This window comes from Betta splendens, chromosome 22 (genome assembly GCF_900634795.4).
Source record: "Betta splendens chromosome 22, fBetSpl5.4, whole genome shotgun sequence".
NCBI classification, from domain to species: Eukaryota; Metazoa; Chordata; class Actinopteri; order Anabantiformes; family Osphronemidae; genus Betta; species Betta splendens.
The window spans coordinates 2,634,694-2,657,633 of NC_040900.2; the positions used below are offsets into that span (position 1 = coordinate 2,634,694).

At 47.5% G+C, this 22,940-nt stretch overlaps 6 protein-coding genes and 1 long non-coding RNA gene across 19 annotated transcripts; 4 read left to right on the forward strand and 3 right to left on the reverse strand.

The window, feature by feature from the left end:
* Positions 1-134: 134 nt before the first annotated feature.
* noxred1 (NADP-dependent oxidoreductase domain containing 1) lies at positions 135-1,796 on the forward strand. The gene is made up of 6 exons (XM_029139236.3): positions 135-380; positions 474-634; positions 768-948; positions 1,014-1,168; positions 1,249-1,447; positions 1,560-1,796. Exons 1-6 carry the CDS (start codon positions 226-228, stop codon positions 1,744-1,746), a joined length of 1,038 nt encoding a protein of 345 aa, XP_028995069.1. The 5' UTR covers positions 135-225; the 3' UTR covers positions 1,747-1,796.
* A 164-nt stretch (positions 1,797-1,960) lies between these two features.
* On the forward strand, positions 1,961-4,808 carry tmed8 (transmembrane p24 trafficking protein 8). Its single transcript, XM_029139237.3, has 6 exons — positions 1,961-2,515; positions 2,617-2,728; positions 2,820-2,907; positions 3,046-3,139; positions 3,276-3,569; positions 3,703-4,808. Exons 2-6 carry the CDS (start codon positions 2,619-2,621, stop codon positions 3,918-3,920), a joined length of 804 nt encoding a protein of 267 aa, XP_028995070.1. The 5' UTR covers positions 1,961-2,515; positions 2,617-2,618; the 3' UTR covers positions 3,921-4,808.
* LOC129603657 (uncharacterized) lies at positions 4,384-5,298 on the reverse strand. The gene is made up of 2 exons (XR_008693764.1): positions 5,158-5,298; positions 4,384-5,072 (listed from the first exon to the last, which is right to left on the reverse strand). It is a non-coding gene; the product is annotated as an uncharacterized LOC129603657 (long non-coding RNA).
* On the forward strand, positions 5,291-8,289 carry zgc:163014 (uncharacterized protein LOC100038766 homolog). 6 transcript variants are annotated; one of them, XR_008693763.1, is made up of 13 exons: positions 5,291-5,431; positions 5,500-5,670; positions 5,745-5,850; positions 5,938-6,054; positions 6,130-6,237; positions 6,316-6,472; positions 6,538-6,666; positions 6,747-6,934; positions 7,021-7,217; positions 7,306-7,397; positions 7,472-7,526; positions 7,639-7,773; positions 7,871-8,010. XR_008693763.1 is itself a non-coding variant. In XM_029139226.2 (13 exons), exons 1-13 carry the CDS (start codon positions 5,370-5,372, stop codon positions 8,098-8,100), a joined length of 1,710 nt encoding a protein of 569 aa, XP_028995059.1. In that variant the 5' UTR covers positions 5,291-5,369; the 3' UTR covers positions 8,101-8,289. The 6 variants fall into 6 exon arrangements, 4 of the variants coding, with proteins under 4 accessions (XP_028995059.1, XP_028995061.1, XP_028995060.1 ...); XR_008693762.1 differs by having other exon boundaries at positions 7,639-7,753; XM_029139226.2 differs by having other exon boundaries at positions 7,656-7,753; positions 7,871-8,289.
* A 13-nt stretch (positions 8,290-8,302) lies between these two features.
* On the reverse strand, positions 8,303-10,079 carry gstz1 (glutathione S-transferase zeta 1). 5 transcript variants are annotated; one of them, XM_029139239.2, is made up of 9 exons: positions 9,898-10,079; positions 9,546-9,597; positions 9,397-9,464; positions 9,211-9,291; positions 9,004-9,129; positions 8,829-8,904; positions 8,693-8,745; positions 8,571-8,620; positions 8,303-8,488 (listed from the first exon to the last, which is right to left on the reverse strand). In XM_029139239.2, exons 1-9 carry the CDS (start codon positions 9,925-9,927, stop codon positions 8,362-8,364), a joined length of 663 nt encoding a protein of 220 aa, XP_028995072.1. In that variant the 5' UTR covers positions 9,928-10,079; the 3' UTR covers positions 8,303-8,361. The 5 variants fall into 5 exon arrangements, with proteins under 5 accessions (XP_028995072.1, XP_040925294.1, XP_028995073.1 ...); XM_041069360.2 differs by adding an exon at positions 9,684-9,814 and having other exon boundaries at positions 9,211-9,464; positions 9,898-10,063; XM_029139240.3 differs by lacking the exon at positions 9,898-10,079 and adding an exon at positions 9,684-9,887.
* Positions 10,080-10,225: 146 nt separating this feature from the next.
* Positions 10,226-15,034, forward strand: aldh6a1 (aldehyde dehydrogenase 6 family, member A1). The gene is made up of 12 exons (XM_029139234.3): positions 10,226-10,369; positions 10,776-10,820; positions 10,923-10,997; positions 11,189-11,350; positions 11,477-11,555; positions 11,752-12,054; positions 12,173-12,294; positions 12,605-12,794; positions 13,290-13,471; positions 13,547-13,726; positions 14,569-14,667; positions 14,761-15,034. Exons 1-12 carry the CDS (start codon positions 10,331-10,333, stop codon positions 14,863-14,865), a joined length of 1,581 nt encoding a protein of 526 aa, XP_028995067.1. The 5' UTR covers positions 10,226-10,330; the 3' UTR covers positions 14,866-15,034.
* On the reverse strand, positions 14,728-20,540 carry LOC114848596 (basal body-orientation factor 1-like). Of its 4 annotated transcripts, none has more exons than XM_055506045.1 (13): positions 20,391-20,540; positions 20,068-20,320; positions 19,937-20,002; positions 18,681-18,824; positions 18,515-18,595; positions 18,256-18,326; positions 17,609-17,753; positions 16,586-17,079; positions 16,393-16,497; positions 15,666-15,721; positions 15,264-15,461; positions 15,029-15,076; positions 14,728-14,903 (listed from the first exon to the last, which is right to left on the reverse strand). In XM_055506045.1, the coding sequence occupies exons 1-11, from the start codon at positions 20,435-20,437 to the stop codon at positions 15,268-15,270; spliced, it is 1,656 nt and encodes a 551-aa protein (XP_055362020.1). In that variant the 5' UTR covers positions 20,438-20,540; the 3' UTR covers positions 14,728-14,903; positions 15,029-15,076; positions 15,264-15,267. The 4 variants fall into 4 exon arrangements, with proteins under 4 accessions (XP_055362020.1, XP_055362023.1, XP_055362021.1 ...); XM_055506048.1 differs by having other exon boundaries at positions 15,653-15,721; XM_055506046.1 differs by lacking the exon at positions 19,937-20,002.
* Between the last annotated feature and the right edge of the window lie 2,400 nt (positions 20,541-22,940).

Genomic DNA, 22,940 nt, shown 5'->3' on the forward strand with positions numbered 1-22,940 from the left:
ATGTGAATTTAATGGATTCGTAAAAAACCCTAAATATCGCATCGACAGCCTTAGATGTGACGTTAACTCCCTGTGTTTGTATGGTTTGTCCTGGATACGACGCATCGTTGTAAAGGACTTTGTTGTCAAAGTCGGCAGTTGTCAAAGTTGTCATGGCAACGGGACCTTCAGCCTGTTGGTGTCCAGCCCCAGCGCATCTCGCCCGTGATCGAACTCGACGCGGTGATGGACATCGCCTCCGGTTTAAGCAGCGTCTCTTTTGAGAGCGGACTAACGGAGGATGAGAAAAAGTTGGCTCACCTCCGCGCGCGCTCCGCCGGACTGACTTTCTGCGGGTGCGCGCACGCAGCGTACTTGTGCAGCCTCCTCCACTCGCTGAGGTAATTGCTTTATATTTGTGCTACTCAGTAACTTCAGAGTAGTTTGTAGCAGGGTCCACAATGGTGTTTAATTAACCAGTTACGTGACATTAGATGCGCCATCAGTCGTCACTCGGCAGCGGAAGACGCGCAGCTCCGCGTGGGGATCCTCGGGATGGGTCACATGGGGAAACAGCTGCTCCTCTCCATCCTGGAAGTGGTTCCGATCCAACCATCAAACATTAAAGTCTCCACGAGACGACCAGAGTCTGCAGGTACTTTTAGTCGAATTTAGAACATGCTGTTTAATTAACTATATATGACTGATTGAAGTCATGTGCTCCAGCTTCCTTCCTCATGCGCGTACGTAGTCTAAGCCGTGCTCTTGCTCTTGTTTCTGGGTTGGAGTGGAGTTTGCGCAGATGGGGGTTGAGTGTTTCTTTGACAGTGGCAGACTGGCGGCGTGGGCCGACGTCCTGTTCCTCTGCTGCCTGCCCTCCCACCTGCCCACCGCCTGCGCTGGCCTCCGCTCCCACCTGCCCCGGCGCTGCCTCGTCTCCACCTTCGTCAGCGCGGTGCCCGTCACCAGGTACTGCGTCGCTCAGACACACACACACAGTCACACTTTCCATTTACGAACCTCTTCCCTTCCAGACTAAATAAGCTTCTCGGCCACGACTTCGTCCTAAAACCAGAGTACAGCTTCACGGATGGTGATGCTGCGGGCGTGTGGCTGCCCTGCACCCGTGTGACTGCAGCTTTGAGGGATCCTGTGCTGATAGAGGCCTCGTGTCCTCTCGCAGCGAGCGGTAATGTGGTTCCATTCATTCATAATGTGTGACACGGTGCAGCCTTGATATTAAAGCTGAGCTGTGACCCTGTCATACAGGCGGCGTTTCCCTGGGCCTGACCTGGGTGTGTGCAGTGCTGTACAGCCTGTTGAACGTGTGCACCTCGGCCGGCGTCGGGTCCAGCGACGCCTTGTCTCTCGTCGGCGGCCTCTTTGAAGACGAATGCAAACGCAGCTTGCATTTAATTCCTCAACATTTCATCAGTTCCTCGTGTGCATCATCACTGGCTACAGATAAGTGAGTACTGGAAGGTCTGTTAGAACAAAAAGTAAATTGCAAATGGGCCAGTTACAGTTATTAATTACAATGATTACAACTATTACTATGCTTTGTGTCTCTTCTCTCTGAGGTCTTTTCCGTGGATCTCTCTCACCGATGCACAGACCAAGGACACGCCACTGCTGCGCGCTCTGTCAGACAATGAATCTATGCAGCGGTGTATCTGTGCAGCATACAAATCACTGCTGACACCGGGAAAACTATCCTCCAGTGACAGCAAACGTCCACATGCTAAATTAAAGCATGTGAACACATAGTACTTCTATATATGAGGCTATACATTTCAATAAAACCCGATTCAGCTGTTTCCTGTGGTTTTTAATTTGTGGTAAACACACTTATTGGGATATTGCACAAAATGCATAATAATTAAATGTCTGTATCTTTAGGTCCCTTCACATTAATGGAAGGTTCTGACACCACAACGAAATAAACTTCCCCTTTTTTAACCACTGGAAAAACAAAACAGAAGGACACGAAGGTTTAAGGCGTTGCGCGTCTCTGCGGTCTGTTCCAACGCCACGGCTTCATTTTCCCGTCAGGACGTTTGACGTCCGACCTGCGGCCTCAGCAGAGGAATCATTTCAGATTCGACGTTTTTCGTCAAGACTCGAGAAAACGCGGAAGTCTGAGATTTCTGCCTCGTTTGTTCCTGTCAAGCCGCAGCAGCACATCCGTCACGTGACCGCTGGGATGCGGAGGCGCATTTCGCTGGCGGCTCGCGTCGGTTTAGAGTAAAACTGTGGAGTTTTCAGATTCTCGCCTGACGTCGTGGTAAAATACGCGTGCGGCCGCCGTGACCGAAGATTGCCGCACTTTTACTAACCGCTAGGTGGCTAATGCGGGCTAACCAGCTAGCCAGCTGCAGGCTAACGTCAGCGGAGCTAGTTAATAGACCAGCAGCTAACACTAAGTGGCACCGTTTGCTTCTACGGCGTATTATTTGTTTTATTCACAATTCCTAGCAGGGCTCGGTTCGGTCCAATACCGTCAAACAGCAGTTCGTTGAGCTCCCTTCGTCAGGAGGTTAGTTTCATCTGCTTACCCCTCCCTCCCCGTGCTTGCAGGGGGGCGGGGCTTCATCTTTTTCAGCCACGCAGGCTGGAGTGTTTGTCTTGATTTTACAGCCATGGAGAGATTAGACACCGCATCAGAGCTCCAGTCGCGGCTGTCATCGCTCTCCCTCTCGTCCTTTCCCGGAATAACGTCCGAGCAGTGCGACAACACGCCGCTGGACAGGTAACCTGTTGCTATCAAGCGCCACTTAGTGCGTCCTGAAGTCACGACTGTGTAACTGTTGTGGTGTCTTATCTACTGCTACTGTGTCCAGGCTTCAGAGTACAGACCTCTCCCAGAGCTTCACCCAAAGCAAGGCGAGCATGGATGGAAGCAGGGAGGATCCGGGGCAGCGTCCAGAGGTAGTTAATATTTGAGTAAGGTGTCAATAAAGCAGAGATTGCATAATGTCATATTACCTAATGTGATTGCTTTAAATTGTGTGTGTGTGTGTGTGTGTGTGTGTGTGTGTGTGTGTGTGTGTGTGTGTGTGTGCGCAGGATAATAAAGAGGCCTCTGCTGATCCGGCCCTGGGGGAAGGAGGTGAAGAGAATAACAGTGCTGGGAGCTGTCAACTCTCTGCGGAGGTGAAAGGTGAGGATCTGCTAAGTGTTCCTTCATGGCTCCTGCTTTTATCTAGAGATGTAGTAGGTCTGTAGTGTCAAAGCTACGAGGATTTACAGCTTCTCTAAGTTATAGAAACCTCAGAGATGCTGCTTGTGCCACACAGCCCAGGTGCAGCCCCTCCCACCTCCCACCACATGGACGTCTGCTGAGCTGAAGGAGCTGAAGGCGAGGCTTCGGCCGGAGAAGGACAGCGTGGTGACCGTGTACCGCGGCGACATCATGACCGTGAACGTTCCCACCGTCCCCGAGGCCAAGCGGGTGTGCTGGGAGTTCGCTACGGACGGCTACGACATCGGCTTTGGCATTTACTTTGACTGGACTCCTGTCACGAACCGCGCCATTACTGTGCACATCAGCGAATCGAGTGACGACGAAGACGAAGAGGAGGAGCCCGAAGGTCCGTCAGTGCAGCATCCTGATGCATCCTGATCCCATGAAACACCATTATGATGTTTTGATGCGCACTCCCACAGCTGGGACCCGACGCCCACGCCCTGTTGACTTTGTGGTTTATGTGATTTGTGTTGCAGCACCCGGCAGTAATGGTGACGTGGAGAAGGGATCCAAAGCACAAGCCAAATCCAACCTGGCTGAAATCCTACCTGTGTATCGCCAGGACAGCCACCTGTCTGTCCATGGGGGGAGCCACGACTTTCCAGGTGAAGGCACGTACCTGCTGAAGTTTGACAACTCCTACTCACTATGGAGGAATAAAACTCTTTACTACAGGGTTTATTACAGTGCCTGAGTTTCCCCATTTACTGCTAAAGAATGTATCACTCACAGAAGAATATTCCTCCTAAGAACTATTTTTTATTTCTTCTTTAGAAACGTGAAGTTACAATAACAGAGGATTAAATACAGCATATCTATTTTTACAATCGCCTTGAGTTGCCACGTGTTGACTTTGTGCTTACTGTCAGTTCTGACACCTGCTCCAATGTTTTATCACTGCCTGAAAAGCCTTGGTTTGCCATGTTTCCGTGTCTTCTGCTGTAACATTTTTTATGGTAGCAGTAATCAGGGAACACCTGCTTTGAGTTTATTTCACCAGACAGGAGCTTAATCAGCTGCGATTCCTCTGTTGTGTTTGTGTGAGCTTGTGTGTTTCTGATTTTTTCCGCTGCCTTGTTGTTATATTTACATTTCAGCGTTGTATTATCTCTGTTGACTCAGACCATGTGTTGATGGAGGGTAACGTCGTAGTAGTAAGAGATTTGAATGTTCTGAAAGAATAGTTACTGTGCTTTTAATGACATGAAGCTGTTATTGTTATTATAGATTTGAATTTATAATTTGCTGTTTCAGAGGTAGGAAGCAGTCGTGATGTTTCATCCAAATGTGTTTTGTGCGCAGGTTTTTGTAAGTGAAGGTCACGTCACTGTGTTTGCTTTTGAATATCCTGATGTGTCAGGTTTACTTTGCATTTGATTGTGCTGAACAGCTTTGCGCCATGTTCTTTGTAAAGTCGACGCTTCTGCCATAATCACACACGAGCATGTTCCAAAGACCTCACAGCCTTGTACACTAGAAAGCAAATGGTTTGAAGCTTCCCACGTTTGCTGTACTTTTACTGTAAGTCACGGTGATGTCTGTTTCTGAAATTTATACTCCAAAATAAAGAGGCTATTGTTTAGTTGCTATTGTTTATTTATTCCCAAAGAAGAACCACGAGCAGCTGTGATGGTTGCAGGTAGCTTCATGTTAAGAAGCCACTGACTGTGTGTATTCTCACTGCAGATCCAGAATTAGAAAGCGCTTCAGGACGATCCCCTGTGTTTCTATTAAATTGTGACATTAGGGGATTGATGTAATTGTTACAGAGGTGCTGATGAAACCCGCTTTTATTTGCAGCTCTCCCTGAAGGCCCATCAGAGCTCAACTGGATTTCTAGAAAGCACTAGGACAAACACGTTAATGAGCTTTTACACAATGCTCACAATGTTTTAAATAAATAAATCCTATATACAAAAATGTCCAATTACCTGTATTTAACCAAAATTCGAACACAACTTAGTTGATCTCTTCTTTATTTTGACCTTAATTAACCCCGCCATGTCACAGGTGTGTTTCCTCGCGCCAGCCTCGCGGTCGAATCATCCAATCAGAGACGTCCATTTCGGCCCCGGGTCGTGTTCGTTATTAGCTCGAGCGCGCCGGAGGCCGCGCCGAGCGGTCCCTTTGATCCCGAGGCGACATGGGGAGCCCGGACTTCTACGCGCTGTGGTCCCTGCGCGACGCGCCGCGGCAGTTCTTCAGGTAGGAGCTCCGAGAGGCCGCGCGCCGCGGGTCCGTGCGCACGCGCTCACTGGCTTTTGGCTCCGCAGCAAATCCAACCGGAGCAGCTTCCAGGTGCACGTGCCGCTGCCGCTGCCCAAGCAGCTGGTCATCTTTGGGCTGGGGGAGTGGAGGAGCGGCGAGGCCACCATTTCAGTGGAGGTCCTGGTTAGTGCGCAGGCGCGGCCCCAGAGAATCGGCACCCTGACGAGTCAGACGAGGTAAGAGGTACTGGGTCACTGGGTCAGTAAAATCACCCAGTAGCGTGTTACTGGGAGCACCTGCCTCCACGCAGGTGCCTGATCTGGGAGGGAGACTGGAACAGTGACATTGTCGCCGAAGCAGCAGAAAGAGGCCGAAGAGGAGTTTACGGCAAGATAGTTCTCACCGTGTGTCGGGAGGTCGGCTCTGTTTAACGCCTCGTTCATGTTACGGCCGTTGAGTCCGGAGCGTTCTTGTAACACGGGTCCGTTTGGACCGTCTGTCAGCCGCAGGGCGCATGCGTGTTCAGCAGCACGCCTCTGGCGCAGAGGACGCGTCTGTTCCCGGAGCAGGAACACGCAGCCGACCTGTGCAGCACGTTGCTCAAGAACGAGCGTGACCCGGTGAGGCTCCGGCAGCTCGAGCGGTTCTGGAGCTTTGAGGCTCCGCGGTTCTTGGGTTAACGCAGATCGTTGCAGGTGACTCCCAGCTCCTCCCACCTGGGCGACGGTGATGGCGACTGCTCCGCTGACGTCCAGGTCAACGCTATCGACACCACTGACGTGACTGTGAAGAACGGGCCGCAGGTTTGTCTGATGGTGAGCGCCGGTCCCAGTGCTGTTCTGTCAGACCCGCTCCTTTGCTCTGTCACGTGCTTCTAACAGAATCAGACACCCAGACGTCCCGCCATCCGCAAGCGAGGCCTCCTGACGTCCAGCTTCGAGGACACACACAGTCCGAAGGTCCAGGCTTCAACCCCCAAGAAGATGCGGCTGAGCACCCAGGAGGAAGTGACCTTCCAGATAAAAACCGACAACAGAGGTCTGGAACGACCGCAGCGGCAGCGTCTGCGTGCTCCGATTGGGTTTAACCAAGGTTCTGATCAGTTTCAGTGACCCCTTCAACGCGCTGGAGCCACACGATGTGTCTGAGCGACCCGGACACGGCCATCCTCATCGGGGGGGAGACCTCGGATCAGAACCACTGCCAGGACTCGCTGTGGAAGCTGGAGTTGGGTCAGCGGAGCCGGAGCCGGACTTCCTCCCGGACGGCGTCCGTTCACGTTTAACTCTGTTCTGCTGCCTGCTCTCCTCAGACAGCGATTTCTGGTTCCCCATGAACTCGTCTGCGTCGGGTCCGGTTCCCCCGTGCGCCCAAGGACATTCTGCAACCTATGACCCGGACTCCAAGTCGGTCTTTGTCTACGGGGGTCTGGGGAAGGGTCTGCGCTACAGCGAGCTGTACATCCTCGACACGGTCAGCTGGAAGTGGAGGCTCGTCACAGTGCGTTCGCTGCACATGTGCGTTTCGTCGTCTCATTTGTCATTTTAGCAGAAAGTCAGAAGACGCTCTTGTTTGACCCGGTTTAGGCAAAAGGGAACGTTCCCAGCTTGGCGTATCACTCGGCGATGTTCTACAAGAGGGAGCTCTTTGTGCTGGGTGGAGTCCAGCCGAGCGCGTCCTCCGGGGATAAACCCTGCAGCAGTGCCCTCTACATCTTCAACCCAGAGTTTGAACTGTGGTACAAGCCCATCGTGGACGGAGACAAACCTCTGCCGAGGTTTGGGTCAGTGGTTCCGAAAAAACAAAAAAAGCTTCAGCACCGTTTAATGACTCCTCCTTGTATCCATAAGAATAACTGTTTGATTGAACAGACACTCGGCGACACTTCTCTCCCAGAGTCTGGTAATATTTGGTGGCCGAAATACTGCAACGTACCTCAACGACGTCTGTGTTCTGGATTTGGGTGAGATATAACGCGATCGCATTGGTTTTGTGTGAACATGTAGGTTCGCGCTGATTTGCCTTTGTTTTGTGAAGGATTCATGGAGTACACGGCCGTGAAGTGTGGGAACCTTCCTCCACTGCCTCGAGGGTGAGCACAAACCCGTCCACCTTCAGTTAGTGCTGTTTCTGGATGCGGCATCCAGTGTTTGTCTGTGTCGCACATGAATAATAGATGTAATTTAAAATGAACCAACTTGAAGTGCTTGTACGAGGGCAGGTTTCATGCAGCGCTGCCAGTGTCAGACAACAGGATTCTAGTCAGTGGAGGCGTCAGTGCGATCGGAGCCCTGCAGGACGTGCACATCTTCAACACGGGTGAGGTTGTGACTTCCAGCGTGAGTAAAACGCGAGTGGTTGCATTTGGACCGTTGGTGTGAACTCAACAGGAAGCTTCCTCTTTCGCTTTAACTGCCTTTTTTTTTCTTGGTGCAGACACCAACCTGTGGAGCCCAGTGGCGTCGCCGCTGCTCTCCTCCAGGCCCCGCGCCGGCCACAGCATGATAAGTTTGGGCTGCTCCACTCTAACGGACGCCGAGAAGCACGAACGGGGCCAAAACGTCAGCGTTCACTGCAGGTTGCTGGTGTTCGGCGGCTCTGACTGTTGTGGGACCTTCTACAACGATACGCTCAAGTGCACAGTGGAGATTCCAAGTTACAAATGAACTGAGTCCAAGCAGGACGGTCTGCTTTTAAACAGTGGAGGACGCTGTGATGAAGCATCTTGATGTATTTGTCTCAACTTGTTACACTGGATTTGTCTGTTTTTAAACAATTGTATGCATTCTGTACATGCCACAAGCAGGCAGTTTTTGCACATTTTCATTAGAATTTAAATAAATATTACAAAGTCACATCACTGAAATATTCCTTTCAAGCAATTTTATTGAAAAACATACAAAGTGACTGCATCTGAAGCTCCTGTTTCATGCGCGCAGGTCGACGGGTGTGTCTGGTTGGCGAGACGGGTGGGTCACTTTAAAGGCCTCGAGCTCAACTAGGGTCTGATTTAGCATTTTGATGGTTGGATATGCGTCAACGTCCACCTTGAACCTGTGCAGACACAGATTGAGGCCCTGGATGTAACTTGGGTTGTAACAGTGAGACGTGAGTGATCACTCTGAGCGTACAGTACCTCTCTGCGTTGTAGACTTGTGGAACCAGACAGACGTCCGCCATGGAAATCTAAAAGTTAAGAACAGAGTCAGATGCAAGTTTTTACTGTAAATTACACTTAAGCTCAAATGTGACACTTGCCTCATCGCCTACACAGTATTTCCCAGCTGTTTGCTTCAGCATGGGCTCCAGAGCTGTGAGGCAACAAATGTTCGTTTATATGTATGTATTATTGTTTGTATATCTGGTTAATACAAAGGTTGAGGTGTTCACAAACCTTCAAATCCACGAACGATGAAGTGCTGAGCCCACTGCACTTTCTCTGCTCCCATTTTCTGCAGCACGTATAAATTCTGAAATAATTAAGGAATAATACTGTAAGTTGTTTGCTTTTGTGAAATGAATTAGGAGCTATTTGACCCGCGCTTGGGTTTCATCTGTGATGCTCTCACCTGTAGAGGCTGGATCCCAGAGGCAATCAGATCGCTTATCATGCGGACCTGCGCACGCTTGACTGGGTCTGCGGGAAGGAGCCGCGGGCCGGGCCTGGTCTCATCGATGTACTGGATCACTGCCAGCTGCGTGGGGAAGACGGCGTCATCCGCGCGGTCGGTTGCTTCAAATGCAGCTTTGTCGGATTGTATAGTGTCGACACTCACCGACTGAGAGAGGCGGATGCCATCGACTTCCACTGCAGGCACTTGTTGCATGGGGTTTAACTTTTTATACTCCTCTGTGAGCTTGATCCCAAACACAGTTCACACTTTGGTACTATCTAAACGTGATCTAATAGTTTATTACATGTTTCAATGCATTGAAATGGATCCAGTGACTCTATACTGTACCTGCTGACCCCCGTCTTTGATCAGATTGACTGGGACCTGGTCATATTCAATACCCTTCAAAGCAAAAGCTGGTGCAGAAAAGGTCAATAGTTAATGAGATTTATATGGTTCTAAAAGGTTAGGCAGTAAAATGATGCACCGGGACTCACCAATGCGAACCCTCCAGGAGCAGGAGCTTCTGAAGTATCCATGAAGAACGGGCTGAAAGGAAAACACACGTAAATGAAAGCAACATCTGCATGAAAGTCTCCTGTTCACCTGGACGCCACTGCCGCACAAGCGGTCACCTTAGTGTGGGTTGCCATCACTCCTGATCTCAGTGTGAATCACGCTTCCTCTACGCTGATCACGCTCTTATCCCACATCAGCCAATAGGACGTGCTCCTAAACTCCCTCCTACTTAGTCTTTGGTCCATGACTGTGCAACATTTGGGGTTCGTGTGTTTCACATTAACAACCTAGTGCACATTTAGCAAACAGCTAGCACGGTTATCACATTACCTTAGTGAGGCCGACTAAAGACAAGTGCATTGTTCTGACAACGTTGCCACGTTCATATATACGTATGTTTATTATGTAGAAAAAAACTGAAACGAGACAGACTCCGTTTAAACGGAGCTGCAGAAGCTAATGACACTTTAGCAACGTTTTCGCCAGTTCAGATCCTTGTTGCATAATTTCTAGTCTCTACGTAAAAGGTGTCCAATGGTTGGTCAAATTCTTTTTCTTAGGCGGGATTATCTAAGGTCCTGAGTAGTGATTGGATGAAAGCCACAACGTGTTGGCCAATTAGGTTGCGTTTTTGATGGGCGTGCAAACATCGGGCCAATGGCAGGCCTCAGATTAGCCCAAAGCCCACCCACAGGTAATGCATCTCCGTGAGTGTAAAACTAGGGGACTCAGCCGAATTAAGGCGACCTAACTCACCTCCACCATGGCGTCAGCTTCGTTACGATTAGTGTTAAGGACGAGGGTAAGATTTCAAACTTATAACTCGGTGGAAATCAAGATTTAACGGTGCTTATTGGCCACAACGTGCAAGTGTCACGTGCTGCAGAAGTGGGGATTGTTTTTCAGACTGTTCACGTCCGCACATTAACCTAAGTTTTGTTTAGACATTTGTTGCATGTTCTATAAATTGACCGGGTCATTACACGTCTGAAGAGTTGGCTTGTGATTGTGCACATTGTAGGTGCAGGAGACACAATATGTTCACCCTTACAGCGAGACTTTGCCCCTTTCCTCATTCATACCTTCACTGGAGTAGTTGCACTTTAATCTTGTAAACCCAAAGGTTTCATCTTAAAACAGCAGGTTCTGCACAGTGATTTTCTGATCTTTCTGATGTGGATCTAGATTCCTTGTTGTTTCCTTCTCAGGTTCCATTTAAACCTGGCCGTTTGTGCTACTCTTCCTCCTCAGTGGTGAGTTGAAATAGTTCACTCCTAAATGCTGGTCTGCACTTAAAGTTTACATTAAGTTCATGTTCAGCCTCCTGACTAAATGTACATGTCATCTCTTCACAGCCCACCACTAAGCTCTTCATCAATGGGAAGTTTGTTGAATCCCAATCCTCAGAATGGCTGGATATTCACAATCCTGTGAGAATCTGTTTAAGCATTTATGTCTGTCATTCAACTCAGCTGTGCTTTAACAATAGTTTAACATTCTGACAGTCTGACCTGAAGATGTAAACACTGGATTACATTTAATCTTTTTCTTAATGAAAGTGATAGGTTATAAAATGTCTCATTCTCGTGCTTCTATCTCCTTTTTTTCCTTTCCTGTCCAGGCGACCAATAACGTAATCAGACGTGTTCCCAAAGCCACGCAGGAGGAGATGTTGGCTGCTGTGGATTCGTGCTCCAGAGCTTTTCACTCCTGGTCTGAAACCTCCATCTTGACTCGACAGCAGATCTTTCTGCGCTATCAGCAGCTTATCAAAGACAACATTGTAGGTCAAAGAATTAGAATTTGTAGGTTTTTTTATACCCCCCCCCATGTTTGTTCAGTTACTGCACATTTAAAAGGAGGCCTTTGCTAAACCTGTTCATGAGTGTTGTCCTACTGTATGTTTCAGAAACAACTAGCCAAAGCCATCACACTGGAGCAGGGGAAGACCCTTGCAGATGCAGAGGGCGATGTGTTCAGAGGATTGCGTAAGTTTACCTCACTCACATGTGCACAGGAGGACCCTTACAGAGGGCCACAAAGACAACGTGTCAATATTTGCATGTGTGTTTTTACTATGTGGCAGCAGGAATGGTTGAGTTATTTCAGCTCTACTGTGTAAAGCAGAGTGCTTGACACATCTGCAAAAAGGAATAACTAATTTAACTTGTGTTTTTCTCACAGAGGTAGTTGAACATGCCTGCAGCATCACGTCTCTGATGCTGGGTGAAACCCTGCCCTCCATCACAAAGGACATGGACATCTACTCCTACCGCTTGCCGCTCGGAGTGTGCGCTGGCATTACCCCCTTCAACTTCCCTGCCATGATCCCTCTGTGGATGTTCCCCATGAGCATGGTGTGTGGCAACACCTATCTGCTCAAACCCTCAGAGCGGGTCCCGACCTGCGCCATGCTGCTTGCCCAGATGCTGCAGGATGCTGGAGCTCCAGATGGGACACTCAACATCATCCACGGTCAACATGATGGTGAGCACATGGCTTGAAAAATAAGTTAGTATATAATATAGTATTAAAACCCAGGTAATGCATCTTATCACCAAGCTTGGGTTGTTATGGTCTCTTTAAAACTTCCTTTCTCCAACAGCTGTGAATTTCATCTGTGACCATCCAGCCATTAAAGCGATCAGCTTCGTTGGCTCAAATCAAGCTGGGGAGTATATTTATGATAGGGGCTCTAGAAATGGCAAGAGGGTTCAATCAAACATGGTGAGTACTGGACAATGCTGCACAAAAACATGTTGACGTTTACAGCGATGCGTCCAGAAGGTGGCAGTGTAACCTAACAGCTGGTTGGACACGAGCGAGAAGGTGCACTGCTGAATCAGAACTGCTCCATCTGTTAGCTTGTATTTGTGTCCATCAGTCCTCGTTGTCAAATGGACTCAAATGTGGAAAAGTTTACTATGTCAGATTTGTAAGTCTATAATTTCCTGATGTTTGTCTCACCCGTGACTAACCAGTTGCTGTAATGTGGACTTCAAACAGCAGCAGCCTAACCACTTCTAGTGTACTCCAGGGAGCCAAGAACCATGGTGTGGTGATGCCTGATGCCAACAAGGAGAACACTCTGAACCAGCTGGTCGGCGCGGCGTTCGGGGCAGCGGGGCAGCGCTGCATGGCTCTCTCCACTGCCATCTTAGTGGGCGAGGCACGGAGCTGGCTGCCAGAGCTGGTGGAACGTGCCAAGAAGCTCCGTGTGAACGCAGGTACCGCACCTCGCCTCCCGCCCGTCGCGTCTGTCACCAGGGCCCTGTTGCCCCACGGGCCTTGGTTGTAGTCATCTCGGGGCCACCCACAGGGCCCGACCGCACCTCTCGCCTTTGGCCCTGTTGTATTTCACATTGGAATCAGCTGGGACAGAGGGCTTGTTGAGTCACCCATGCTGCAAATTTGTGGCCAGACCAGCGGCCCAAACCTCAATAGCGGTTCAGGGAATCAAGGCGTTTGAAGAAAGAAACTGATGTGAAGTAAAATAGAGAATGACTCTGCTCTGTTTGCAGTGATACAGATTCTAATTTGTGTAGAATACAGGAAACCTCTAAATATCTGTCTTTGAGGGAGTGCCTCAGGGTGCCCCTTATCCTGGCTTTTACGTGTTTGTGGTGCAGAAAGCCGTTGAATGTCGGTGCCCTTAATGTGCTGACATGATATAAGTGCCCCAGCCTGTAACTTTATAGCTGGTTGTTTTGGGACCCCACTAGGAGACCAGCCTGGTGCAGATGTGGGACCTCTGATCTCTCCCCAGGCCAAGGAGAGAGTCTGCAGCCTGATCCAGAGCGGCGTGGACGAGGGGGCTAAGCTGCTTCTGGACGGCCGGAACGTCAGGGTCAAAGGTTACGAGGATGGCAACTTTGTGGGTCCGACCATCATCAGCAAAGTCACAGTACGTGGGTCTGAGCACACGGTGAAGTGTTTGTATCAGCTGATACCTGAGCCGTGCCCCTTTGTGCTCCTGCAGCCGGAGATGATGTGCTACACTGAAGAGATCTTCGGGCCCGTGCTCGTGGTTCTGGAGGCAGACACGCTGGATGACGCCGTCAGCCTGGTGAACAGAAACCCCTACGGCAACGGCACAGCCATCTTCACCACAAATGGCGCCACTGCACGCAAATACACTCACATGGTGGACGTGGGCCAGGTGAGTGGCTGCAGCCTCCAAATGTGATCCACCGCTACGGTATGAAGGAGACGTTGACATCACTGTGTGATGTCTGCAGTGGGGAGGACAACACAGACCTTTAAAGACCTTAACACACAAAACAATGATTTTCCATGTCAGGTATAGGCTTGTTTGCCCCTGACCTAAAATACACTGCTTTGACAACCCCCTTCGCTGTAGTTCCCCAGCAGCCAGGACCACAAATAGCTACTGCAAATAGTTGTCTGTTAAATGAAAACAGGGGGAGACACAGATTTTCCTGGTAGAAGCCAAAGGGGGGAAATCTTAAATTAAACTCAAAAGGAATTCCTAGGGTCCTGTAGAACATTTTAACATAAATATGACTGTCCCTTCCCCTGTTTGTTTGCCTGTGGAGCCTAGTTGTGCCCTGTGTTTGCTGTTCACATGTCGGGGAATGCTGAGCAGGCCATGTGCTGTTCTCCCGTCCAAACCTCCATGCAACAAACATCTACTTTCTCTTTTTTTCCCTCTCTGCACCTTTGCCAACAGGCTTTTGTGTATCCAAACGTATTCCTGCTGTTTCAAACATTTGAAACCAACCAGGCCAGGGCTTTATCTATCATAACAAAATGTTTTATTTAGTTTTTCTCCTCTTTCATAAGTACAAGCTGTGCCTCTCAGGCTGCAGATATAAGCCGCAGGTGTTTAGAGCGAACGTGTAAGCTTGTTTTTTAAATGCCGTGGACGGACCACATGTCTCAGCAGCCGCATCTTGCTCATCCCAGCAGTTTGGAAACCATGGGATTTGTTTGACAAAGCTTGCACTAGAAATGAAAAAGAACCATTCTTGTTTTCCGCAGGTTGGAGTCAACGTTCCCATCCCCGTGCCCCTGCCAATGTTTTCCTTCACTGGGTCAAGAGGATCCTTCCGAGGGGATATGAACTTCTACGGAAAACAGGCAAGTGACACGCAGTAAAAGGTTCTCTATTGTTAAAAGTGAAGGACAAATATTTGGAAGTTTTGATGTGAATGGTTTTATTTTCATTCTTAGGGAATCCAGTTCTACACACAGATTAAAACAGTAACTGCACAATGGAAAGCTGAGGATGCCACCTTGAAAACTCCTGCTGTTACCATGCCTACCATGGGTCGCTAAGTCTTCAAGTCTTCCCTCCCTGGTGCACCAAGCGTGCACTGGTCAGAGTGAATGGAGAAGGTTTTCTCTACCCAGTAATGTCAACACATGGCCAAGATTTTAACACCATCTACATTTGTATGAACTTGTCATTTCATAAAGTATGTAAACTCTACATACTTACATCAAACTGTAGTATTGTTGTCTGTCTGAATCAATCAAGTCGTCGTGGCTGAAGGGTATTGTATTCATATTTTCAGATCATTCATGTACCAGTAAATACTTTAGCAGAATCAAAAATAATTTGCATTGAATGAATTGTTCCTTTTCATAGGTTGTGATGTAACTCACATATGCAAAACAACTTATAAGCCAAATATACATGCATTGTAGGATATTTATAATGAACACAAACAAACCTCCTTAACTGTATGCACCAGTAACACTCTGGGAAAAGGACAAAGCTGAGGCAAACAATCCGAGGAGCGTGACGTGCAGCGCAGAGGCCACACCGAGGTCATGTGGCGTGTATATCCGGCGGGCTGTTTGCGTTTGAGGGCTGAACGGAGTCAGGCGCCTGAGTGATGAAGGTTGCCGACGAGGGCTCCTCTTTAATTCTGAAAGACAGTCGTCATTATGCAACACTAAAAACGCAGCCGTCTTGATAAATCACATGTAAGCACTGAAGTTCTCAGCCAATGCTTTTTCAGCTAAACATGGAATGTGTGACCGATACGTTAGCGCTGTCTTTATAATTGCACGGATGAGTTACAACTTTGATTTTTGCTACGTTCCCTTGCTGTGTTACCCAGCAGTGTCACCATCAGTAGGGATCTTCTTGGAGGTGGCAGTCAAATCCAGATGTTGGATGGATTTCCTATGAGTGGAGAAGCATACAGTTTTAACACTGGTGTGTTCAAGTCAGTTCAGCTCAACACAATACACCTGGATTTTGATACTCGAGTGACCAGATGTTCTGTAATTGTGTTTGACTAGGCTGCCAGACAGCTGTTAACATTAATATAAATCTTCTCTTGCCTGCCCTGCCCCCATGCACCCAGATCCCCATCTAAAAATCATATTACCAGCTGCTCCCCGACCACAAGCGTTCAAAGAACAAAATAAACTACTGGTGCACGTGAAGGGGGCCAATAGGCTAAAAGCAAATCGACGTGACCAGATGTTTGTTTCCAAGCACACGACTTTGCGGCTGGACCTATTTTTACTATTGTGCCCAGACTCTTTCTTCATTCTTTTTAAGCAGCTGGATGGAAAAGAAAATTGGTCGAAGCCTAACTCATGTTTTATGGTATCCTCTTCTGCTGAGAAAATGACTGTTTAAAACATTAAAAAGGGAGGCGTCACCAGAAGTTCAGGCCCAGCTACTGCCTGCATCTTGTTTTTCAGAAGTAATCGACGCAGATGTTTCACTTTATTTTACGAGATCACAAGTGAATTTGGAAGTATTAACAGGGATGAAGCCAATAAGTGATGAATAAGCAACAATGAAGCCTTAAGTCAAACACAAACTTTTTTTTTTTTTTTTACCTTTCCTTGTGCCCATTCATTTTAGCAAAGAGAAGACTGAGAACTTGTTCCTTCTGCTCCCAAGTGAGCTCTGAGATTCTCACTTTGCTTCCAGGTTGATGCGTCCTACAAAAAGGTAATGTTTCTTTTAAGTGTAATAGAAAGTGAATGAGCTGCAGGTCACTTCATTAAAAGCACTGACGTGTAGACGTACCAAGTGGTTGCAGCCTCCATGTCTGCATAGACTGAGTTGGTACTGTGAGAGGTGTTACTGAAGGTGCGGATGGGTGGAAACTTGATCTTTCCTGCTGCAGCGTCTCTCATCCTGGAGCGATAAGCCTGTAGGGCCTCCTTTTTGTATTGCAACCTGCTGGCCTTGATCTCCTCCCTCACATGATCCAGCGCCTCATGGAAGAACTGCTCCAGCTCCTTGCGCTGCTCAACAATCGTGCTAGCCAGCCTCTTAATGTGCCCCAGTTCCTTCTCCCTCATGGCCAGGACCTTCTGAAGCTTATCCAGCTCTACCCCGCCGGCCTGGGACCTCACCTGGAGCATCTTCTGCTCTTCCATTTCCGCTCGCTCTTGTTTTTCTGCTTTCTGCTTGAGAGCCTTCTCCAGAGTAGCTACCTTAGCTCTGAGCTTGTGCAGCTCCTCTCTTTGGGCCTTCATCTCAGCTACGTTCTTCTTCACTAGCAAATCAGCCGTGTTCTGGTTGAGTAGAAAGAGATGAGCAGAGAAATAATAATGAGGTGTTGCTTTTAGAAAAGACCTTGATTATCTGGAGCAGATAACTGTATGTGTGTGCGCATACACGCTGCGGTGCTGAGTAAATGGCCAAAGCAAACAAGGTGTATTTACTTCCTTGATTTACTGTCATCAGCAGAGGTAAGATTAATGTGCCCATTATTTATTTGTCTTAAAGAGTCCACGCCAGTGACCTGTGAAGGAGAAGCCGCTGGATTCGAACACATACACCAGTGGAAACTCACCACAACCACTGACCACTGAGAGGCTGGGTAGTAGTCAGGAGGTGGGGGGAGGGAGGAGAGGAACCACAAGCAAAATACACAGGGTCAGCACAAGTAAACAACACAAGGGAAAAACCACCTGAAATATATTCTGCACAGATCTGACAAGTGTTTCATAACTGAAGTGATTGAACATGAATTCACGGAGCTGTCCAAGCACTGTGTCTATTAGTGACACAGTTGTTTGCTGTGCTGAAGCTCAAACACACCTTGTCCAGTGCCAGTAAGGCATTTTGCTTTTCCAGTGCGTTTGTCATTTTCAGCAGCTCCTCTGTTTCCCTGATGTGATATTTCAGTGCTTCATTGAGACGGACGTTCTCCTTGAACACGGACCGAGCGGCATCATCCAGCTGCCTAAAGGGTTCACAGCACAAACAAACTCACTTTGTCTCTCAGTTTGAACACACTCCAACAGCATCAGTGCAGCATTATAACCTAAAATGTGCTCTGTTTCCTGGTTCCTGGATAAATAAAGTAACTGGGCTGGTGATTGTTGGTTTTAAACACAACTTAAGGGAGTCCAAATTAAATCAATAGCTCCAAACCTGCAGGACCACACCAGTATCAATGTTGACATTTTATGAGCTGTAACACAGCAGAGATAGAATATACACCCTTGGCCTCTAAAGTAATAAACTATGGTCCTACCTACAGCACATACTGGCGTAGCTGAGCATGTGATGAGTGGCCTTGTGATGATTAAACCGGTGTGGTCAAGAAAATAACATTATTCCTAGTTATATATATTTTTATACATAAACACTTGTGTGTGTGAGTTATTTTTTCTTTGCATTCTGAGCACATGAAGCTGTAGTAATAAAATTAGATTGCAAAGGCACAGCGGAAACACACTCACACAATAGCTTCTTTGTGGGCCTGCTCCTGCGCCAGAGTTATCATTTGCTCAGCCTCCTTCTCCAGTCGAGCCTGCAGGGAAATTTACAAAACTCACTTGTTCCACCTGGGACAAAATCAGCTACTTGCTATTTCTTCCCAACATCTCCACTCCCTTGTCCAATAGCAGAGAGAAACAAGTGTCAGGCTGATAATATGTCACTAAAGTGTCACAGCGTTTTTGCAACTTCACAAGTGTGTGAATAATTTCGACTTGATACCTTTTCTTCCAAGAACTTGTATTCCATTTTGTTTAGGTTTTCCCTGTGCTCCTTGTTAGTGTTAGCCATGCTTTCTCTAATCTATGAAATAAAAAAGCTGTGGTTATTGGTGGCCTTTTACAGTCTGACATAAGATGCAGCTGATCCTCAGTTATTCTCTGCGTACATCACTGAGCTCCTGCTCAATCTGCTCTTTCCTGATCTCAAACTCCTTCATCTGCTTCATTCCATCCTGGATCATGTTAAAGTCGCTGGCTTTCTTTTGGAACAGCTCCTTCATCTCACTGATCTGAAGTGTGTAATCTTCAACCTGTTGAAACAAGTCATAACATTAGATGCAATAAAATGAATCAACAAACTGCATCTACTCATCTACTGTGTTTACTAGGGCTTCTATAGGTTTCCTGAAATGCAGCTCGAGTCTGTGGGGGTAGAAAACTCCTTATCCCAAGGTTCACACATGCCACTTTCTTCTGTAAACCAACCTACTGTAAGTACAGTTGAGTCAGGCTAAACACCAAGATGCTGCTGTGGAGAAGCCAGTCTGAGCGAAAATCAAATAGGAGTCAAGAAAACCAGGCTCCCACAGACATGCACATGACAACTAAATAGAAGCTTGTGAAGCATCTGATTATGACACGTTTGTTTGCATCATTCCGACACAGTTTAAAATCTGAGTTGGCTCCAGCTCAAAGGTGAGTGGCGGTTCCTGTGTGTAATGTTAAATAGTTCTTTTAATCACCAGCAATGTTTTTGAGGATGAACCGTTTTATTACAGCTGAAGATGCGCCCACACAGTAGTAGATGCGACAGTTCCATACGTGTTTAAAATAGCACGTTTCAAGCCGGTCCAGACCTCCAGCCTCCATCCCATCCTGGGAAGCGTTTTGAACTCGGTTCACCAGCGTGAAGTAAGAGCTGGATGATGACAAACAGCTGCTCGGAGAAGCTTTTTGGCCTGTTGATTTTTGTCATTTCGCGTTCATATGTTGAGCTCGGCTCCACTGCAATCAGCAGAATCTAGGGGTTAAAGGAGTCAAATGAAGCTCATCCCCTGTTAGTTCTGCACGATGCTGTGACATGTGAGTTAGCGCACATGCACTTTTAATTTTTTTATTCTTTTTTCTGTGGCTACTGACGGGGATTTAAATAACATTAGACCATTTCAGCCGGAATGTGAGGGACTGTTTCTGTTTTATTGCCGCTTTGTTTGCTTGTTGTTCTCTTACATAATAAATGTGAACATAATTACACACTGGACAGCTGTTAAGACACAGCGCAGCACATTTTTGAGATGCTATAGGCTTGGGCTACAAACAGTAAATCATAAGCTAGCAGCAGCACGTGCTAGCCGCTAGCCGGGGCTTCACGGACGCTGCAGTGGCGTTTCTTTTATTGTGGCTCAGCTTCAAACAAACTCACCAATTTGCTTTGCTCCTCACGTGCGAGCGCGTCTTGACTTTTGAGGCTCCTATGAAGCATATCGATCTGTAAACGAACGAGACGGTTGAAGGCGGAGTTCAGCGTTCGCCGCTCATTCGTGTCACTCTTACTTTCTCCTCCTTGGCCTCGTCCCGCTTCTTAAAAAAGCCGGTAATGGCGACGGAGTCCTTCTCCGCGCGGTACAGCTGCTCGGCGAGCTGCTCGTTGGCGCGCGCCAGTTTGTGGTAGGACTCCTGGTACTGCGCGAGCGACTCCTCGGTGACCTTTAACCTCAGCTCCCACACGGCGGCGTTGGCCTTGGCCTTCTCCATCTCCACCTCTCTGTCCGGTTTGGAGTCGTGTTTGCCATCTTTCTTGCCTTTGCTGCGACAATATACAGTATTTATTGCAAAGTGCGTCCATTTTAAAGTGCACAACGTTCGTAATGACTCACCCGGCTTTCGCCTTCTTTACTTTAGCGACCTTCTTCTTCGGCGTCATTGCCTGTTCCTGACGTTTAGTGAGGAACAGGCTTGGGACCTGTTACAGTGAGTGTTATGTAGCGTTGTTGCCATGGAGACGTTGCGGCGGACGAGAAGCTCACGTTTCTCTGCGGCAGGACGTTCGACACCCAGTGTTTGTATCTATGGTATAGAGAGAGCATTGGTAGCATTTATTACCATGCTAATCTACTTATATAATTCACAAATGTTTCTATCAGTCAGCTATTTAATTAACGGTCCTAAACTTACATACAAATAACTGCTAATTTTTGGTGCAGTTGTCTCTGTAAGTTTTTATTGTTTGTCATTTCAATTACTATAAATCACTAGTTTAATGTGTTGGTCTTGCTTAATTGTTAGCAGTTTTGCCATTATCATTTATATCTTGGGTCATAGCTATTGGTTTTTTAACTCTTGGTTCAGTAAGACCAATTACTTAAGGAAATTATAAGCTGCAGATGTTTGTTCTGCTCAACAACCTCTGGACTGACATAGAATGGCTGTATTTGTCACTCTGTCTTGTAATTATGGCCTTTCCTTGCTGGGCGCTATCAAACAGAATGTGTTTGCACATGATCTCCTCCCACATGATGACATGAGATACATTTGGCTCCTGTCAGCGGTATTGTCCGTCTTGTCCTGAAAAGAACTGTGTGTAACTCGCTGCCATCCCCGCTTTTGTGTGTGTGTGTGTGTGTGTTTTTTCTGGAGTTATGGGAAAACCGCTGAGATTAACGTAAACGCGCTTGGCTTACATCCTCGGAGAAGCTCGTCCAGCAGAAACAATGTAAAGTTAGCGCAGGTCATTACCTCAAAGCCACAGAAGTCTCTTGTTCAGCTTTCTGCTAGCGCCTGACGCTGCCCAGTGTATATCATTTATCAAACAAAAACGTAGATATCGCCAAATTGTTGGGTGTAGCTACTGTACACTCAATCATATAGGGTCGCGCTCTGCTCTGGCATCATGAACAGAGTTTGAAGACTAAATTTAAAGGTAATTACTATGACAGTGAGAAGAGAAAACTGAAATAACCCTGAGTGTTTCAAAGCTGTTATTATCATTGGAATTGTAATGACAAGGTTTGGGTCTCTTCAATGGCCTTTTTGGGGCAGGACACCCACAAACATGGCATTCCTGAGGGTAACATTGCAGCATATTAATGATATATTGCATAGTGTAGATTACAAAGCTGGGGTCTCTCCTCATGCTTTATGGTTTCAGCTAACTTGAAACAAAATACCAAAACTTGCGTTTTAAACGTTACTTGTTTGTAATGTGCTGTGTCATGTTGTAGAGGCACACGGTTTCAAAGGATCTGTGCACATTTTGGATAATTCCCCGTTGTGTTTCGACAGTTGTTTCTTGGACACTGAGTCAGAACTGGGTCAAACAAAAATTTGTTATTTGAATTTTTTTGTCTGTGTTTATAAAACATTTGACTAGAACACTCTATTGCGTCACATTTTAATTGCAAAATAGAACAGCGTTGAGTTTAAAAATAAAACATGATTCATGCTCTAAATGTCCTAAGGTGGATTGGTGTTTCCCAACACAAATAAAATCCATATACGTTGCTCCATTTACCACAGAATGCGTCTGAACTGCAATAGCAAGGAAAGAGCCGTCACTTCACCATGGACACACACACGCAGACAACACACTCATTATTTATCAATTCTAGGGGGGGCGTTTCAGCTTTTGTTCATTACATTATCACGCTGTAAAGATGCAACCAGCACATCTATGGGCACTCGCTACCGAGAAGTCCTGCACATGTACGCTGTGACAGGGGCGAAAGACCATTCTGGTGAGCCACAGGGTTGAAAAAATAGCCACAGTATTTAGAAAAAAAGGACGGAGGAAAGAAAGCCCAATATTTTTAGTCTAAATTACAGTGTTGAAACAGTACTTTGCAAAGTCGAGTGTCCTGGGAGTGGAATGGCATGATGGGCGAACGCTGGTGCCAAGCCCCACCCTCCCCACATTGTCCTCTCTGTGGACTTCCTGCACTTTCTTGTGCCCGTGTGCCGGACCTGTGCCCTGCCATTACCCTCTGCCTGGGCAGTCAGACGGCTGGGTTTCTGCCTCTGTTGCAGCTGTGCGAGCTGGAAGCAACTGGTATCAGCCGCTGCGGGGACAGGGTCGGTCCTGCAGGGATGCTCCACTTGCTAAACCGCTGCCTTCTCTCCTTCTGTCAGAAATTCTCACAGTCCAGGACCAATTACAGTTCATGTCAGGTCTCTAAGTTGGATGCGCTGCTGTGTCCTGCTGCTGGATGTGGGAATGTGGGATTCCTCTGCACTGGAGCCAAAAGCTCTGACCATCGCATGAGGAAGCGCTAACTGGTGCACTGAAACACTGCCTACAGGTGTGTGACGCTGTCCCAACCACCAGCCTAAAGTCAAGAAACAGCCACTCATGCTTTTCATGCATTTTCTGGGGAAACGCGCCTCGCTACCACAATATTTTTCCCTTGGAAAGCCTGTGGTTAGCACAGAGA

Bases quoted from the DNA above. Each gene is read 5' to 3' on its own strand.
- zgc:163014 (XM_029139226.2), top strand. From the start codon at position 5,370: ATGGGGAGCCCGGACTTCTACGCGCTGTGGTCCCTGCGCGACGCGCCG. The intron at 5,851-5,937 runs GTCGGCTCTGTT...ACCGTCTGTCAG, and splicing joins TTCTCACCGTGTGTCGGGAG to CCGCAGGGCGCATGCGTGTT. The intron at 7,398-7,471 runs GTGAGATATAAC...TGTTTTGTGAAG, and splicing joins CGTCTGTGTTCTGGATTTGG to GATTCATGGAGTACACGGCC.
- aldh6a1 (XM_029139234.3), top strand. From the start codon at position 10,331: ATGGCGTCAGCTTCGTTACGATTAGTGTTAAGGACGAGG. The intron at 12,295-12,604 runs GTGAGTACTGGA...AGTGTACTCCAG, and splicing joins AGAGGGTTCAATCAAACATG to GGAGCCAAGAACCATGGTGT. The intron at 14,668-14,760 runs GCAAGTGACACG...TTTCATTCTTAG, and splicing joins TGAACTTCTACGGAAAACAG to GGAATCCAGTTCTACACACA.
- LOC114848596 (XM_055506045.1), bottom strand. From the start codon at position 20,437: ATGACGCCGAAGAAGAAGGTCGCTAAAGTAAAGAAGGCGAAAGCCGG. The intron at 18,825-19,936 runs GTGAGTTTGTTT...TTGTTTCAACAG, and splicing joins GTGAGGAGCAAAGCAAATTG to GTTGAAGATTACACACTTCA. The intron at 17,754-18,255 runs GTGAGTGTGTTT...TGAACCCTTTAG, and splicing joins GCCCACAAAGAAGCTATTGT to GCAGCTGGATGATGCCGCTC.
- gstz1 (XM_029139239.2), bottom strand. From the start codon at position 9,927: ATGCACTTGTCTTTAGTCGGCCTCACTAAG. The intron at 9,598-9,897 runs GTAATGTGATAA...TTTTCCTTTCAG, and splicing joins CTTTAGTCGGCCTCACTAAG to CCCGTTCTTCATGGATACTT. The intron at 8,621-8,692 runs GCAAGTGTCACA...CTTAACTTTTAG, and splicing joins AATACTGTGTAGGCGATGAG to ATTTCCATGGCGGACGTCTG.
- noxred1 (XM_029139236.3), top strand. From the start codon at position 226: ATGGACATCGCCTCCGGTTTAAGCAGCGTCTCTTTTGAGAGCGGACTA. The intron at 381-473 runs GTAATTGCTTTA...ACGTGACATTAG, and splicing joins AGCCTCCTCCACTCGCTGAG to ATGCGCCATCAGTCGTCACT. The intron at 949-1,013 runs GTACTGCGTCGC...CTTCCCTTCCAG, and splicing joins AGCGCGGTGCCCGTCACCAG to ACTAAATAAGCTTCTCGGCC.
- tmed8 (XM_029139237.3), top strand. From the start codon at position 2,619: ATGGAGAGATTAGACACCGCATCAGAGCTCCAGTCGCGGCTGTCATCG. The intron at 2,908-3,045 runs GTAGTTAATATT...GTGTGTGCGCAG, and splicing joins ATCCGGGGCAGCGTCCAGAG to GATAATAAAGAGGCCTCTGC. The intron at 3,140-3,275 runs GTGAGGATCTGC...TGTGCCACACAG, and splicing joins ACTCTCTGCGGAGGTGAAAG to CCCAGGTGCAGCCCCTCCCA.